Source organism: Setaria italica, chromosome V, assembly GCF_000263155.2.
Source record: "Setaria italica strain Yugu1 chromosome V, Setaria_italica_v2.0, whole genome shotgun sequence".
NCBI lineage: Eukaryota > Viridiplantae > Streptophyta > Magnoliopsida > Poales > Poaceae > Setaria > Setaria italica.
Genome location: NC_028454.1, coordinates 16,435,615 through 16,451,551, shown reverse-complemented (window position 1 = coordinate 16,451,551; position 15,937 = coordinate 16,435,615). Strand labels below are relative to the sequence as shown.

General features: G+C 46.4%; 2 protein-coding genes across 2 annotated transcripts in view; both read left to right on the top strand.

The window, feature by feature from the left end:
• The window catches only part of LOC106804371, a gene marked incomplete at its 3' end in the record, with an annotated part of 8,351 nt that extends 2,154 nt beyond the window's left edge, over positions 1–6,197 (top strand). The window contains exons 2-5 of the mRNA XM_022826652.1: positions 2,892–3,939; positions 4,051–4,574; positions 4,728–5,483; positions 5,598–6,197. Of these exons, the coding sequence (XP_022682387.1) occupies positions 2,892–3,939; positions 4,051–4,574; positions 4,728–5,483; positions 5,598–6,197 (2,928 nt within the window). The remainder of the gene's footprint in view (positions 1–2,891; positions 3,940–4,050; positions 4,575–4,727; positions 5,484–5,597) is intronic.
• Positions 6,198–12,721: 6,524 nt separating this feature from the next.
• On the top strand, positions 12,722–13,528 carry LOC101755847 (dehydrin DHN3). The gene is made up of 2 exons (XM_004968682.2): positions 12,722–12,997; positions 13,095–13,528. Exons 1-2 carry the CDS (start codon positions 12,818–12,820, stop codon positions 13,329–13,331), a joined length of 417 nt encoding a protein of 138 aa, XP_004968739.1. The 5' UTR covers positions 12,722–12,817; the 3' UTR covers positions 13,332–13,528.
• Positions 13,529–15,937: the final 2,409 nt, after the last annotated feature.

Below are 15,937 nucleotides of genomic sequence, written 5' to 3'. Positions count from 1 at the left end.
AGCATGCCACCTGATTGGCATTGGGATCGGCGCCGCCTATTCCTACCACAACCGACGCAAGTGCTACGCAATCAGCGCCCTGTGCGGACCAGATGGCCTCGGGGTCTCCGCCTCCCGCCTCACGCACGTGATCTCCACACCCGGCAGCATCTGTTTATGAGCCGCCTCCTGTTGGCTCCCCACCCGCATCTCGGGTGCCTTCTTCAGTACAGCCCGTGCTGCCCATCCAATCGGATGAGGCCGCGCCAGAAGCTCCCGCCCACCGGTACGGCACTCACCTCAGCAACAATATTAAGCAACCTAAAGTCCGTATAGACGGCACTGTGACACATTCAGCAGTCCGTGCCTCTGATGAAGAACCAACTTGTTATACCCATGCCAAGTCTCATCCACTGTGGCGGTCAGCAATAAATGAGGAGTTTCAAGCTCTTCTCAAGAACAAGACTTGGTGCTCGTCTCGCCACATGCCAGCCTCAATGTCATTGATTGTAAGTGGATATTCAAGTTGAAGCGTAAGGCTGATGGTTCCATTGATCGCTATAAAGCTCGCTTGGTTGCTAAGGGCTTCAAACAACAGTATGGTGTTGACTATGATGCTACATTCATCCCTATGGTCAAACCTACCACTATTTGAGTACTGTTGTCTCTTGCTGTCTCTCGTGGTTGGTCACTTCGGCAAATTGATATTCAGAATGCATTTCTTCATGGTCATCTCAATGAAGATGTTTATATGAAACAACCACCTGGTTTTGATGACTTAGATCATCCTACTTATCTTTGCAAGCTGGGCAAGTCATTATATGGTCTTAAACAGGCCCCAAGAGCATGGTTTTCTTGTCTCAGTGGCAAGCTATTACAGTTGGGGTTTTATGCTTCTAAAGCGGATGTTTCATGATTCATCTTTAATAAAGGTGGCATTCAGATGTATATTCTCATATATGTGGATGACATTATCATTGTGAGTTCCTCATCATCGGCCACAAATCGTCTACTTGCCCAACTTGAAGCTGAATTTGCGGTCAAAGATCTTGGTACACTGAGTTACTTTCTTGGCATTGAGGTGCATCATACTTCAACCGACCTCATCTTGACACAACATAAATATATTCATGATATTTTGAAGCGCACCAACATGGCCTCCTCAAATATTGTATCAACTCCCATGCTTCCTACGGATAAGTTGATGTTAGCAAGTGGTGATCCTCTCTCAGCTGAAGATTCTACACGCTATCGAAGTGTAGTGGGCGCCCTCCAATACCTCTTATTGACTAGACCGGATATATCATTTTGTGTGAATCGTGTCTGTCAATTTCTTTCGGCACCAACAACCACTCATTGGGCGGCAGTCAAACGCATCTTGCGTTATTTACATGCCACTTCACACTTGGGTCTATGCATCACAAAAATTGAGTCCTCACTACTCAGTGCTTTTTTGGATGTGGATTGGGCTGGCAATCCAGATAATAGGCGCAACACTGGTGGTTATGCCATCTTTTTTGGAGGCAATCTCATCTTGTGGAGCTCTCGCAAACAGCCCACTGTATCTCGCTCAAGTACGGAGGCCGAATACAAGGCGATTGCTAATGCTACCGCTGAGGTTATATGGATTCAAGTGTTGCTATGAGCTTGGGATTTCTCAACATTGACCACCAAGATTATGGTGTGACAACATCGGGGCTACTTATCTATCGGCCAATCCGATATTTCATCGGCGCACCAAACATGTTGAAGTGGATTATCATTTTGTTCGGGAGCGTGTGGCATCTCGACAATTAGAGGTTCACTTTATCTCCTCCAAGGATCAAGCAGCCGACATCATGACCAAGCCGTTGCCGGTCACTGCCTTCTGCAATCTTAGGCGCAATCTGAACTTAGTTGCACACCGTTCAGATTGAGGGGGTTGTTAAACATAGAAGTAAATACCTATTCATAGAAGTGCATGGCTTTTCTTAGAAGAGCATCATGTATATTTGGAGCTGTGTCTCCTTGTCTCTCTTGTGCTACAAAGCCACGTATGGAACCTGCCATGTATTGCTTCATCTATAAACATGAGAGTATCTGCTTCTTTGAGGGCAGACAGTGCTATTCATCTTAACAAGGTTCTGGATTGGTTTGTTTAGTTATAAATATAGCATACAGGTTTGTTATTTGTACTGGGCCGCGTGATTAGAATTGAGAAATGAGGTTTGGACTGGTTATGGTCCAGACTCCAGATCGAGAACCATATATTAACAGGTTTACTTCCGGCAAACCTCGATCAGACACCCTGTAGTGAGACACGTAAACTATTAATATTCCCAAAGCAGGAATCAAGCAAGCACTAGTAGAGAAGTGACTTTCGATCCACCCCCTTTTATCCCGGTTTAAAAGTGGCCCGAGACAAAAGGGGGTGCGCGGGGGAGCGGGAATTTGGAGGGGAGTATTAGTCCCGGTTGGTAATTGCAACCGGGACTAAAGGCCCCCTTTTAGTCCCGGTCCCGATGGCTAGGGGGGGGGCGTTGGTGGCGGGACCCTTTTATCCCGGTTGGAGGATCCAACCGGGACTAACTTCCAACCGGGACAAAAGGTGTTTCCTTTTGTCTCGGTTGGAGTTTTTAACCGGGATAAAAACTCATCCCCCACTATATCCCGAGACAGAGACTTTCTTCTTCCTCCAGCCCGAGCAGTCCAGCACATTGATAGAGAGCTGAGCTTCACCTACTCTCCGGTGGTGCCCAAGCAAGGGAGGTGCTGCCCGAAGTTTTTTCCCTCATTTTTGTGGGAATTTGACTCAGCCAACAAGTGCTGCGAAGGTTTGCTACTTCATCCTCGTGTTATGCTTTGATTTATGCTTTGGAGATGGAAAGATTATTTGCTACAATGTGCGTAATACGATGCAGATGGACCGGCATTGGATGTATAATGCAGACAGACGGAGCAAGGTGTTTATTGATGGCTTGCATTATTTTCTCGAAGTGGCAAAAGCGAACAAGGCAGAGAATGGGTTCGTATGTTGTCCATGCTTCCAATGCAATAACAGGAAGGAGTATTCAAAGGATTCCTGGGGGACTATTCACAGCCACTTGTTTAAATACGGTTTCATGCCTAACTATTTGGTTTGGACCAAGCACGGTGAACTAGGGGTTGTAATGGAAGATGGCGAGGAGGAGGAGGAAGATGACACCATTCCGGACTGGGTTGCAGGTCAAGCTTTTGCAGGTACTACAATGGGCGAGGCTGATGAAGATGAGTTTGCAGAAAATGACCCTACTGATGACCTTGGTCAGGTGATACGAGATGCATACAGAGATTGCGAAACTGAGAAGGAAGCAGCAAAGTTGCAGCGCATGATAGATGATCACCAAAAATTGTTGTACCCAGGTTGCCAGCAGGGCCATAAAAAACTAGGTACGACACTAGAATTTGTGCAATGGAAGGCAAAAAATGGTGTGTCCGATAAGGCATTTCAGGGGATGTTGAGAATTGTCAAGAAGATTCTCCCCGAGAATAATGAATTACCGTCCACAACATATGAAGCTAAACAGATTATTTGCCCTCTCGGATTGGATGTTCAGAAGATACACGCATGCCCTAATGACTGTATCCTCTATCGTGGTGATGAATACGAGGAATTGGATGCTTGTCCCATCTGCGAAGCCCTGCGGTATAAGATCAGGCGAGATGATCCTGGTGATGTCGAGGGGCAGTCTCCCAAGAAGAGAGTTCCCGCGAAGGTGATGTGGTATTTCCCTATAATACCACGCTTGAAGCGCTTGTTCAGGAACAAGGCGAATGCTAAGTTGATGCGATGGCACAAAGAAGACCGTAAGGAAGATGAGATGCTGAGACACCCCGCAGATGGGGCACAGTGGAGATCAATTGATAGAACATTCCCAGACTTTGAAAGTGAAGCAAGGAACATAAGGTTTGGTTTAAGCACTGATGGATTCAATCCATTCGGTGAGTTGAGTAGTGGTCATAGTACTTGGCCTGTGACCCTTTGTATGTTCAACCTTCCTCCTTGGCTGTGCATGAAGCGGAAGTTCATTATGATGCCGGCGCTTATCCAAGGCCCAAAACAACCCGGCAACGACATTGACGTGTACCTAAGGCCGTTGGTTGATGACCTTTTACAGCTCTGGAAGGAAGAAGGTGTACGTGTGTGGGATGAGGATAGACAAGAGATCTTTAATCTACGAGCACTGTTGTTCGTAACCATCAACGATTGGCCTGCATTGAGTAACCTTTCAGGACAGACAAATAAGGGATATCGGGCATGCACCCACTGTTTAGATGACACAGATAGCATGTACTTGAAGCACTGTAAGAAGGTCGTCTATATGGGTCATCGTCGATTTCTCCCGGCTCACCACCAGCTGAGAAAGAGCGGGATGCATTTCAAAGGGACGCCAGACCATCGTAAAAAACCTGCACACCGTAATGGAAAGCGTGTGTTCGAGATGATGAAGGATGTACATGTAGTCTTTGGAAAGGGACTTGGTAGCCAACCTGTTCCGAACGATGATAACGGACATGCACCCATGTGGAAGAAAAAGTCAATATTTTGGGAGCTACCTTATTGGGAAATCCTAGAGGTTCGCAACGCAATAGATGTGATGCACCTGACGAAGAATCTTTGCGTGAACGTGCTAGGCTTCATGGGTGTTTATGGAACCTCAAAAGATACATTGGAAGCACGACAGGACCTGAAAGCCATGGGGCAACGAGATGACCTACATCCGGAAAAGAGAGATAATGGACAGCACTACTTACGTCCTGCCAGTTACACTCTCAGCAAGGAGGAGAAGGATAGCATGTTTGAATGCTTGAATAGTATGAAGGTCCCGTCTGGGTACTCCTCGAATATAAAGGGAATAATAAATATGAAACAAAAGAAGTTTACAAATCTCAAGGCTCATGACTGCCACATGTTGATGACCCAGTTGCTTCCAGTTGCACTGAGGGGTGTTCTACCAGAAAATGTCCGGTTGCCGCTCGTAAAGCTATGCGCGTTTCTCAATGCGATTTCGCAGAAGGCAATCGATCCATCCAAGCTATCAAAGCTACAGAACGATGTGGTGCAATGTCTTGTCAGTTTTGAGTTGTTATTTCCACCATCCTTCTTCAATATTATGACGCACTTACTGGTTCACCTAGTAAAAGAGATTGGTATTCTCGGACCTGTATACCTGCACAATATGTGGCCTTTCGAGAGGTTCATGGCAGTCCTAAAAAACTATGTTCGTAATCGTGCTCGTCCAGAAGGAAGCATCGCCAGGGGATATGGAACAGAGGAGGTGATCGAGTTTTGTGTTGATTTTATTGATTCAATCGACTCGATTGGGGTTCCAACTTCACGCCACGAGGGGAGGCTCCGAGGAATGGGCACCCTTGGAAGGAAATCAAGTTTGAGCAATGATACTAATTTGTTCGACAAGGCACACTACACTGTTCTACAACAGTCATCCTTTGTGTCTCCGTATATCGAGCAGCACAGGCAGATGGTAGCTTCGAAAAACCCGACCAAATCCGATGCTTGGCTTACCCGTCATCACATGGAAACTTTTCCCTCCTGGTTGCGCCAACAACTTATGGGTAACTCTGAGATTCACCCACAGCTTGCCTGGTTAGCCAGGGGACCTGCTACCACAATCGTCAAATTCCAAGGCTATGAGATAAATGGTTACACATTTTACACGAGAGCCCAGGACCAGAAAAGCACGAACCAGAATAGTGGTGTCCGCATAGATGCCATGGACAGAAATAATAGCAAGGAGTCGTATTATGGTTTCATACAGGAGATATGGGAACTCGAATACGGACCGCTGTGCATCCCTCTATTTCTTTGCAATTGGGTGAAGCTAACTGCCGTCACCAAAGATCAGTACGGAATGACAATAGTAGATCTGAGCAAGACTGGATACAGTGATGACCCATTCGTACTTGCCAATGATGTGCATCAGGTGTTCTATGTGAAGGACATGTGCAGCAAACCCAAGAGGAATCCAGAAGAGACATGGGAGCCAAAGTGCCACATAGTTCTTCCAGGTAAAAGAAAAATCGTGGGAGTCGAGGATAAAACAGACCAATCAGATGATTATGATCAGTTTGATGGCATGCCTCCATTCGACGTTGAAGTTGATCCAAGCATCCTGCTGTCCAAAGAAGAGGCTCCGTACTTACGCCGCGATCATGATCAAGGAACTTTCGTGAAGAAGAAATTTTACAACGTTGTATTGTAATGCGTTAAATGTGCATGACCTTTGTGTATTAATTGATACAATTTGTAATTTACCCTATGTATGATTTCATGTGTTATTAAATTTGTTAGGTGAAGATTTTTTAGATATACATGAACATTGTTAACCACATACTAACATGGATTTTTCTGCGCATTCAAATAATTTAATTGAATAATTTATTGATCATAGCAATGCAGTAAAATAAATATTTTACAGGCTACATGAGTTGGTATAGAAATAATGATTACTTCATACTTATTGTCAATTTACTCGTTAATTAAATATATTTTTGCATGTACAAAATCTGAGAAGGTTTTGTTTTTAATCCTGGAATGCAGTGAAAAGGTTAAATAAAATCCATTTCCAAAAAACAGGCGGGAGAAGGAAAATAGGAAAAAAGACCTTTTGTCCCGGGTGCTAACAGCAACCGGGACAAAAGGCCCCCCTTTTATCCCGGTTGCAAACGGCAACCGGGATAAAAGGGTACGTTTCGTCTCCCGCCCGAACGTACCCTTTTATCCCGGTTGGTGACGGGACCCGGGACAAAAGGCCCTTTTGTCCCGGGTGCCGTTACGAACCGGGATAAAAGGGGGGGGGTTAAAAGCACTGTACTCCCTTCTACCCCCCGCCAGTTCCACACTTAGCGAAATTTTCGCAAGTCCCGCGCTCTCCGCCCGTCGCCGCCCGTCCGCCTCCCTCGCCGGCCGCCGCCGTCGTCGTCCCACATTGCGCCGTCGTCGTCGCCCGTCCGCCTCCCTCGCCCGTCGCCGCCCGTCCGCCTCCCTCTCCGCCCGTCGCCGCCCGTCCGCCTCCCTCTCCGCCCGTCGCCGCCCGTCCGCCTCCCTCGCCGGCTGCATCGCCCCTCGTCGCCGGCTCCATCCTCGTCGCCGCTCGTCGCCCCTCGCCGGCCGCCGTCGTCGTCGTCGCCTCGGCCGCCGTCGTCCCGCCGTCGTCGTCGATCTTCGTCCTCGTCGCCGCCCCGGCCGCCGCTGTCCGGCCCGCACGCCGCCCGGCCGCCGCCGTCCCGCCGTCACGCCGCCCCGGCCGCCGCCGTCAGGCCGCCCCGGCCGCCGCCGTCCCGCCGCCCCGGCCGCCGCCCCGCGCGCGAGAGGTCTGCCGCGCCGGCCGGTGCGCCGGGAGAGCTGGCGGTTTTCTTTTAATTTTTAATTTTTAATGGAATTGTAATTTTGTTAAGTTAGATTTTTAGATTTCTAATTTTGTTAAGTTAGATTTTTAGATTTCTAGTTAGTTTGTTAAGTTAGATTTTTAGATTTGTTGTTAGGTTGTTCACTACCGTCCCGCCGTCGTGATCGCCGCCGTCCCGCCGAGTAGCTACCCCGCCGTCGTGATGGCCGCCGTCCCGCCGAGTAGCTACCGTGAGAGTCGCCTTGTAGCCGTCGTGATCGCCGCCGAGTAGTCGACGTGATCGCCGCCGTCCTGCCGCCCATCACAACGTAGTAGCTTAGGCACCGCCCGTGGTTCCGGTGAACCGCCTCCGCCGCCCTGACCGCCGCCGTCCCGCCTTCGCCGCCCTTATCGCCGTCGTAGAAATTCGTAGAAATTCGTCAAAATTCGTAGAAATTCGTAGAAATTCGTAGAGATTCATAGAAATTCGTAGAAATTCATAGAAATTCATAGAAATTCATAGAAATTCATAGAAATTTGTATAAATTCATAGAAATTCATAGAAATTTGTATAAATTCATAGAAATTCATAGAAATTCATAGAAATTCATAGAAATTCATAGAAATTTGTATAAATTCATAGAAATTCATAGAAATTCATAGAAATTTATAGAAATTCATAGAAATTCATAGAAATTTGTATAAATTCATAGAAATTTGTATAAAGATTCCGGACTTTGTACGATTCATGTTATTTTATGATTTCTTTATATACATGTATGATTCCGAACTGTGATTATATACAAATTTGTATTAAGACGATTTGTATGACTGTCATGTATGATTCGATGTATGTTTGCAGCAATAGTTGAAATGGCAGACGATGAGACCGCAAGGTATATCATAGAGCAGATAATCGCTGGTGATGGTAGTAGTGGCGACAACGTTCCACTATCATACACGGATGAAGAGGGCACCCAGGCGGACATGTTCCTCAACATGTCTGCCGATGTGAATGAAGAGCAACAGCCGCAGCAACAACTTGCCGTGGCGGAAGGTTCCGGCGAGGTATATACAACCATTCTTGTATTGTTTCACGCCACCGCTACTAGTACGTACTAATTAACGAATCTTAAACTGTTAGCCCTCCGGATCGACACAAGGGCAGAAGACCCGAGGTCGTACAAAGGTGATGGAAGGGAGGCTTGTCATCACCGAAGTTACAGATGAGGGCAGGCCGGTTGCTCCCGAGAAAGTCGCAAAGAAGTATGTTAGTCAAATCGGGGCAATCGTCCGGGACAACGTGCCTATCAGCATCAGAGAATGGAAGGGCAGAAGCGATAATCCGTACGCCCTTCCAGAGACAGAAAAGAATATGCTGTGGGAAGACGTGAAGAGGCATTTCACATTCCCCGAAGATTATAGCGAGAAGGATGTCAAAGCCTGGACACTTAAGAAGATGGCTACTCAATTCCAGACATTCAAGAAGATGCTGGACACCCACTACATCAAGAAGGGCAAAACTCCAGACTTCAATGCATGGCCCAAGTTGAGGGACCACTGGGATGCATTTGTTGAATACAAGAGGAGTGAAGAAGGTGTGAAAAAGATCACGACCAACGTTGCAAATGCTAGTCAGAAGGGCTACCACCATCATTTGGGGCGAGGTGGGTATGGCTCAGCAATTCCCAAGTGGAGAAAGATGGAACAAGATCTGATCGAACGGGGAATCATACCTGCAACTATTGAATGGCCCGAACGATCAAAGAACTGGTACTACGCTCATGGAGGCTCCCTAAGCCAAGAGGATGGGACGCTGATTTTCAATGACAGAATACGTGAGAAGGCCGAACATCTCATGAAGAACATTGAAGATTCCAAGGCTGGGAGGTTGAGGGTGGACCGAGAAAATGATGAGCTCACATTGGCCCTCGGTAATCCAGAGCACCCAGGACGTTGCCGGGGCTTCGGGGTGGTTCCGTGGAAGTTCGCTTTCCGAGGCGACAGCGCCTCTTACAGAAGCCGGAAGCGAAGAAAGGAACAGATGGAGGAGAGCTGGCGGCAGATGCTAGAACAACGAATGATGGATGAAATCAATCGGCGGGTGGCCGACGCAGTTGCGGAGTTGGCGCAATCTAGAGCAGTGCCGAATCCTCACACCGCCAGCCCTTCTCAACGCCTCGGGAGCAGTTGTGCTTCTACAGGGGTCCCCGATGCGCAGACGCCCAGGTTACCCGTGGAGGAGCAACGGTTCCCCGTGGATGCCATCACGCAACGGACCTCATGTGAGCTGCATGCACCGGTCGGCAACCTCACTATTAAGGTATACTTATACAAAATATTTATGCAATCTTGTCAATTGATCCAGGCCTCGAGATCGGAGTTCAACTTGTTTACTTCTGCTATATGTACAGGTAGCGTACGGGAGTGCGTTACCAACGCTGGCAGGGCAGAGCAGTCATGGCATGGACATTCCAACAGGCTACGCCAGCGTCTGTGTCGAGCAAATAGTAGATGCCCAGTATGAAGGTCTAGAGCTCGACTTCCCGGGAGGCGACGGGGAAAAGACATTGGCAGATGCGCTTCATGGGATCATTCTATGGAAGAAACGCTACATCATTATTTCCCGCACGGAGCCATCTCCTCAGACCTCAAGACCGCTCCCCGTAGATCCCGAGCAGCGATCTTCTCCTCATACCTCGAGACCGGCATCTCCTGCTCCAGGACCGTCGCTTCCATCTATATCAAGGTCTCCATCTCCACCACATCCTGGTGCTGGGAGCGACGACGACAATAACAACACCCCTCCCCGATCACCGTCGCCGGCACCAAGAGCGGCCCCCTCGAAGGAACCTGCAGCACCACTCAAGAAGTCACGAGCACCGCCTCCCAAGCAAAGACAGGCTCGAAAGAAGAAAACAAAGGTCGACCCTGAAGTGGCTCGCAAGGAACGCTTTGAGGCAATGTCTCATGCGGAACAGTGGGCAGAAATCCAACGAGAGGCCAGTGAGTGGTTTAAGAAACAAGCCGAATTAAAAAAGGCAAGGGAGATGGAGCCACCGCCAGTAAGTCGGCGGGATTTAAACTTCTTTATCAGGATGGAGGAAGGAGCCAAGAAAAGGATACCACTCTTGACAAACTATGAACGGGCTCTAGTAAAGGCTGATGAAAAGGATAAAAGAAAAGGAAAATCATCCTCCAGCAGTTCAGTCCCCGACCTCAGCCATTTGTCAAAGAAAGATGCTCAACGGGTAAAAGCAATGCCCTTGGATCAACAAGCAAATATATTGAAGTTCATGGAAGAAACAGGTCTGGGACTTGATGAATGCATAGGGCAAGTCGAGACGCCAACTGCACCGCCCCCTGAGCCGAGATGGCCTTATCAGCTAGGCAAGCCTCTAGTGAAGCCGGCAATGGTATGGAAGCTGTCAACAAAGATGTACGAATTCCATCAATGGTACATGACGGCATCCGCCAAATCGAGGGAGATGATCGGCATGAAGGTAAAACCGATAGATTTTCACGGTGAAGGGGAGAAAGTGCTGTGGCTAAACTTCGAGGATATATACGAAGTGTACCATCATGATGCCCTGGACGTCTCTCTGATCAGCGCTTGGATTCTGTAAGTGTCCGTTTATTATCTCTACATGTAAATTTTGGCGTGCGTCACCGTACTAACTTCATCTTCCATTTCATGTAGGATGCTAATTCAGACATGCCGCCGAGAGGCGTACCTACATATAGGCTTCATGGATCCATCTGTAGTTAACCAACGACAGATACAATTAGCGCCGGAAAAAACCTTTGCCGAAATATACAATTTCCTACACAAACAAACATTCAAGGATTTCATACTACTTCCATACAACTTCAAGTAAGTGTGTGTATACCGTCTACTTTCGATGTCTTTTTCCTTATCTCTACATGTTAGTTAGCTCTAATATGCATGAACATTTTACGCACGCAGCTTCCACTGGATCCTTATTATAATTGAGCCTGAAAGAAGCCACGTCACTGTCTTTGATTCGTTACGGAAAGATCCGGTGGACTACCAAGAATTGCAAGATATGCTGGGCTTGTAATAATTCTGGACCTTTATCTCTATGCAAAAATTTATTTCCTAAATTTTATCCCTGTTACACTATGTCATTCATTATTCTAATCCGCAGCGTATGGAAACAATTCATAAGGACACACAAAGGTCCATTCAAAGAAGATCTTACATGGAACACAGACTTCCCGGTACGTATGAAGTCTGCACATTTATTACATTGTATAACACAAATATTTCATAACTTATTTTTTTTCCGCACTGTAGTGCTTAAGACAGGAACCCGGGAATAACCTATGTGGCTACTACATCTGTGAGCACATGCACAGTTTTTTGGGACCCAAGGGACCGAAGATGACGCCGCACAACTTTAAAGTACGTAAAATAAATATATTACTAGTTAATTATTTTCTAGCTCCTTATATGTATTTGTTCATGTAACATTCACAAATTTCCAAATTATAGATGTTAAATATTCAACAAGGACTCTTGAAGGAAGAAAGAGTAGCGGCAATATGTGAAGGTCTCATTGGATTCATAATGGACGAGGTGGTAAATCCAAGAGGAGAATTTTATTACGATGGACGACAATTAGACACTCCCTCAGCAACACCACGACGGGAAGATCGTAGGAAGATACTTTGATTTATTTGTATATATGATCGATTTGTACTAATTAAGCTAGTTGAATTGTGTATATGAATTGTGTATAAGGATTGTGTATATATATAGTAGTTGTATAATTACAAATCCCATTCGTTTAAATACTAGTTGATTTAATTCATTCTAAAAAAATCTCAACTACAAGGTTAACAAATTAAAAGGGCCGCGGTACTACTATACGTATACGTGATGCATGCATGAAAAATTCAGACGTCACCAGTGCCATGCAAGCGCAATTTAGTCCCGGTTGGAATTGAGCCGGGACTAAAGGGGACCCCTTTAGTCCCGGTTGGGAAATCCAACCGGGACTAAAGGGGTACCCTTTAGTCCCGGTTGGTTTATCCCGGATGGATATCCGAGAGATATGACCCTTACCAACCGGGACTAATGCTCAGTTTTCTACCAGTGAAGCAACAACAAGCTCATTACGGTTACGGAGTCCTGTCCAGTCATCCTTCCAGAACTGCCCAGATGGTGCGCACACGTACGTGGCGCCGTTAATGTAACCACCCATACCTGCCGACCCCAACCATGCACGCACACGTACACCGCTGCCGTGGCCTCCCTGACCTCCATCTCAACTCTTAAAAAAAAACACCTGAACCCAATCTCCAGTAGTTATAGTATAAATGCCCATCAAGCCTCTCACTTTGCTGCAACACACGGCAATTACAGTTGTTCGAATTCCTACATCCACATCTGATAAAAAAGCAGTAGCCAGAAAGAAACGAGTTGCCGATCGTAGATTGCTGCTAGGATGGAGTACCAGGGGCAGCACGGCCACGCCACCAACCAAGCCAACGAGTACGGCAACCCGGTTGCCGCTGGGCATGGCGCCACCGGCGTGGGTGCTGCCGGCGACCAGGTCCAGCCCATGAGGGACGACCACAAGACCGACGGCCTCCTTCGCCGCTCCGGCAGCTCCAGTTCTAGTTCGGTACGTCTCCGTCGTCTCTATACGATCACACCTAACCTCCCGTGGTGTCTTTCATACATGTGCAAATTTTACTCATCATGGTGGTGTGGTTTGTCAGTCTGAGGATGACGGCATGGGCGGGAGGAGGAAGAAGGGCATCAAGGAGAAGATCAAGGAGAAGCTCCCCGGGGGCAACAAGGACAGCACCGGCCAGCAGCACACGACGACCGGCGGCGCCGTCGGCCAGCAGGGGCACGCTGGCGCAACCGGCACAGGTGCGCATGGCACGGAGGGCACCGGAGAAAAGAAGGGACTCATGAACAAGATCAAGGAGAAGCTTCCCGGGCAGCACTGAGCTATTTCTTCCATCCCGCGCGCGCTACGAGAACGTGAATGCTAGATGAGCTGGATGCAGGATTGGTTGAAATATCGTACATAGCAATAAATGGTCGTCTGACATGACGGCATGTGTGGGTTTCAATTTGGTTGTTCGGTAATACCGTTGGGTTTGTGATATATATAAATAAATATATATATATATATATATACACATATATCTTGTGTATGTTTCTAGTATACTTTTATTTTTGCAGTATTAACAGAACTTGTATATTCATTAGAAAATAGTGTTAAGAAATTTAAGGGTCTATCTAAATATCTCGATTGAACTAAGTTATCATCCTCGACCAACCCGACTTAATCAAAATAATTTCGGTAGTCCTGGTATGCGCGCCTCTAGCGTCGTCCAAGCACTAACTCGCATAGCGTTTTATAGTTCACAGCGAGAAAAGAAAAAGGTGACACTTGAAAAAGTAAAAAAAAATGACATGCGCATTGTGAATAATCCAACCGGTTATTCAAATGACCATTGAAACAGAACGATAAGTGGATTTTCCAAGGACTGTCTCCATCACTTGCCCAAGCACAACTACTACTGTACTACTGCCAGTTGCGTAGTTCAATTGTTACTTTGAACTCTTAGTAGACAATTGACAGCCACTACAGACATGCTTGGTAGCATGAATGTTGCCTGGTCAAGGCGCAGCATCTTTTGTTATGCTCATCTTTGGAAGATTGCACAAGTTACCTCAGATTTAAGATAGTTGGAATTTCATGCGCTCTGAACTCAATAGTGAAAGCTAATCTACTGTACACGAATTGAGACGCTGTTCTGGTATGTTCTGGTATCTATGCAGCTATCCATCCATCGCTACCACCGGAAACAGGAAAGTTACCCGGTGTAAAATATTTGCCGAGTACTTTTTGTCAGGCAGCCGAGTGCATAGGTGCAGACACTCGGTATATATAATACACTTGGCAAACAACAGATTTACCGAGTGTCGCGAAGAACACACTCGGCAAAAATCCAGACGACACTCGGCAACGATTTGACACTCGGTTACTCTCCAGCACGTGGCTCGGACATGCGCCATCCGTAAGGCAGTGTGGCGGCCGTTAGTACTTTGCCGAGTGTCCGTTACCGACACTCGGCAAACTAAGATGTTGCCGAGTGCCTCCTCTAGACACTCAGCAAACTTAGTGTTTCCGTAGTAACTCGGCAAAGATAAAACTTTTTTTTCACCTCTGGTCTCCAAACATTTTCTACTCCCCACATACGACATTTGGTACTGCATGTTAAAAGTTGATCTATTTTTTGGTCTTTTTGCTATTTTTAATGAATTAATTTCATTAATAGAAATTTGTTGATTTAAGTCAAATTTTAACTGCAAGTGATTGAAATAATGGAATAAAATCAGTGAAAAAATCATATTCATGTTATTGAATCCATATTGAGGTCTCATCTAGGAAATGAAAAGAAATTTTGAACATTTTTTTTCCAAAAAACAGGACCACGAACGTGTGGACGAATGCTTTTTAAATTCTAAACTAAAAAAGGCAAACGAAGTCTGAAAATCACAAGATTTGTCAAGATTTCATGATATTATATGCGGAGGCTGTGGTAAAAAATTGAGAAGGTTTCGCACAATTTCTGACATATGGTGCTTACAAACCGACACATCTCCTGAGAAGATTCGTAGAAGTTAGAAAGGATCCAGTAAGATTTGAAGTCCAAGTGAAACTTGAATTCGGGTTTGACTTCAAAGCTTTTTGTATAGGCAACATACAACATAGATTGGTTCATGTTAAATTTTGGGAATTTTTCGGATCCGTTTGATAATTTTAATTTATTAACTGCAATTATAGATTTATAATAGATATAAATTCAATTTGACCTATAACTGCATGGAATAATGGAATAATATTAGTAGAAAAATCAAATATGCATTTGTTGAGTGAATTTGACAAGGTTTTTCAAAAGTATATCAGAAAAAAGTTAGTAAAACACGTTATTGAAGCAGTATACGTGAAATATAAGTGTACTTTGCTGAGTGTTTGTAGAAGACACTCGGCAAAGATAATAGTTTGCCGAGTGTTTTCACTAGACACTCGGCAAAATATGTCCACGGGCGGCGAGTGTACCGTTTGAAAATTAAAAAAATTTAAACCTTTACTTTGCCGAGTGCGAGATCACGGGCACTCGGCAAAGTGTGTCTTTGCCGAGTGCCAGATCGCGGGCACTCGGCAAACCCCCTAACTTAAACCCCCGGCCTTCTCACGTGAACGCTGACGCACCCAAACACTTAGCCGCTTGTTCTGCTATTTCCAGCCCCGCCGCCGCTCGGTTTCACTTCCGCCGCCGCCGCCGCCGGCCACCCCCTCATGAGGAGCAGCCAGTCTGACTTACGAGGACGGGGTGTTACTACTGGTATCAAAACCGAACATCGAGGATGTGCGGGCGGGACAGTGTGCGGACATAGGGAACATGACACTTGTGGGTTCAGGGTGGAGCACGTGGCATGGCCTATGGTGCCTGGCGCTGCACGTATGTGACATGCGTCAGACGAACGTCCCTGGACATTTGCCCATGTGAAGGGTGAATTGACCGACAAAGACCTCGAG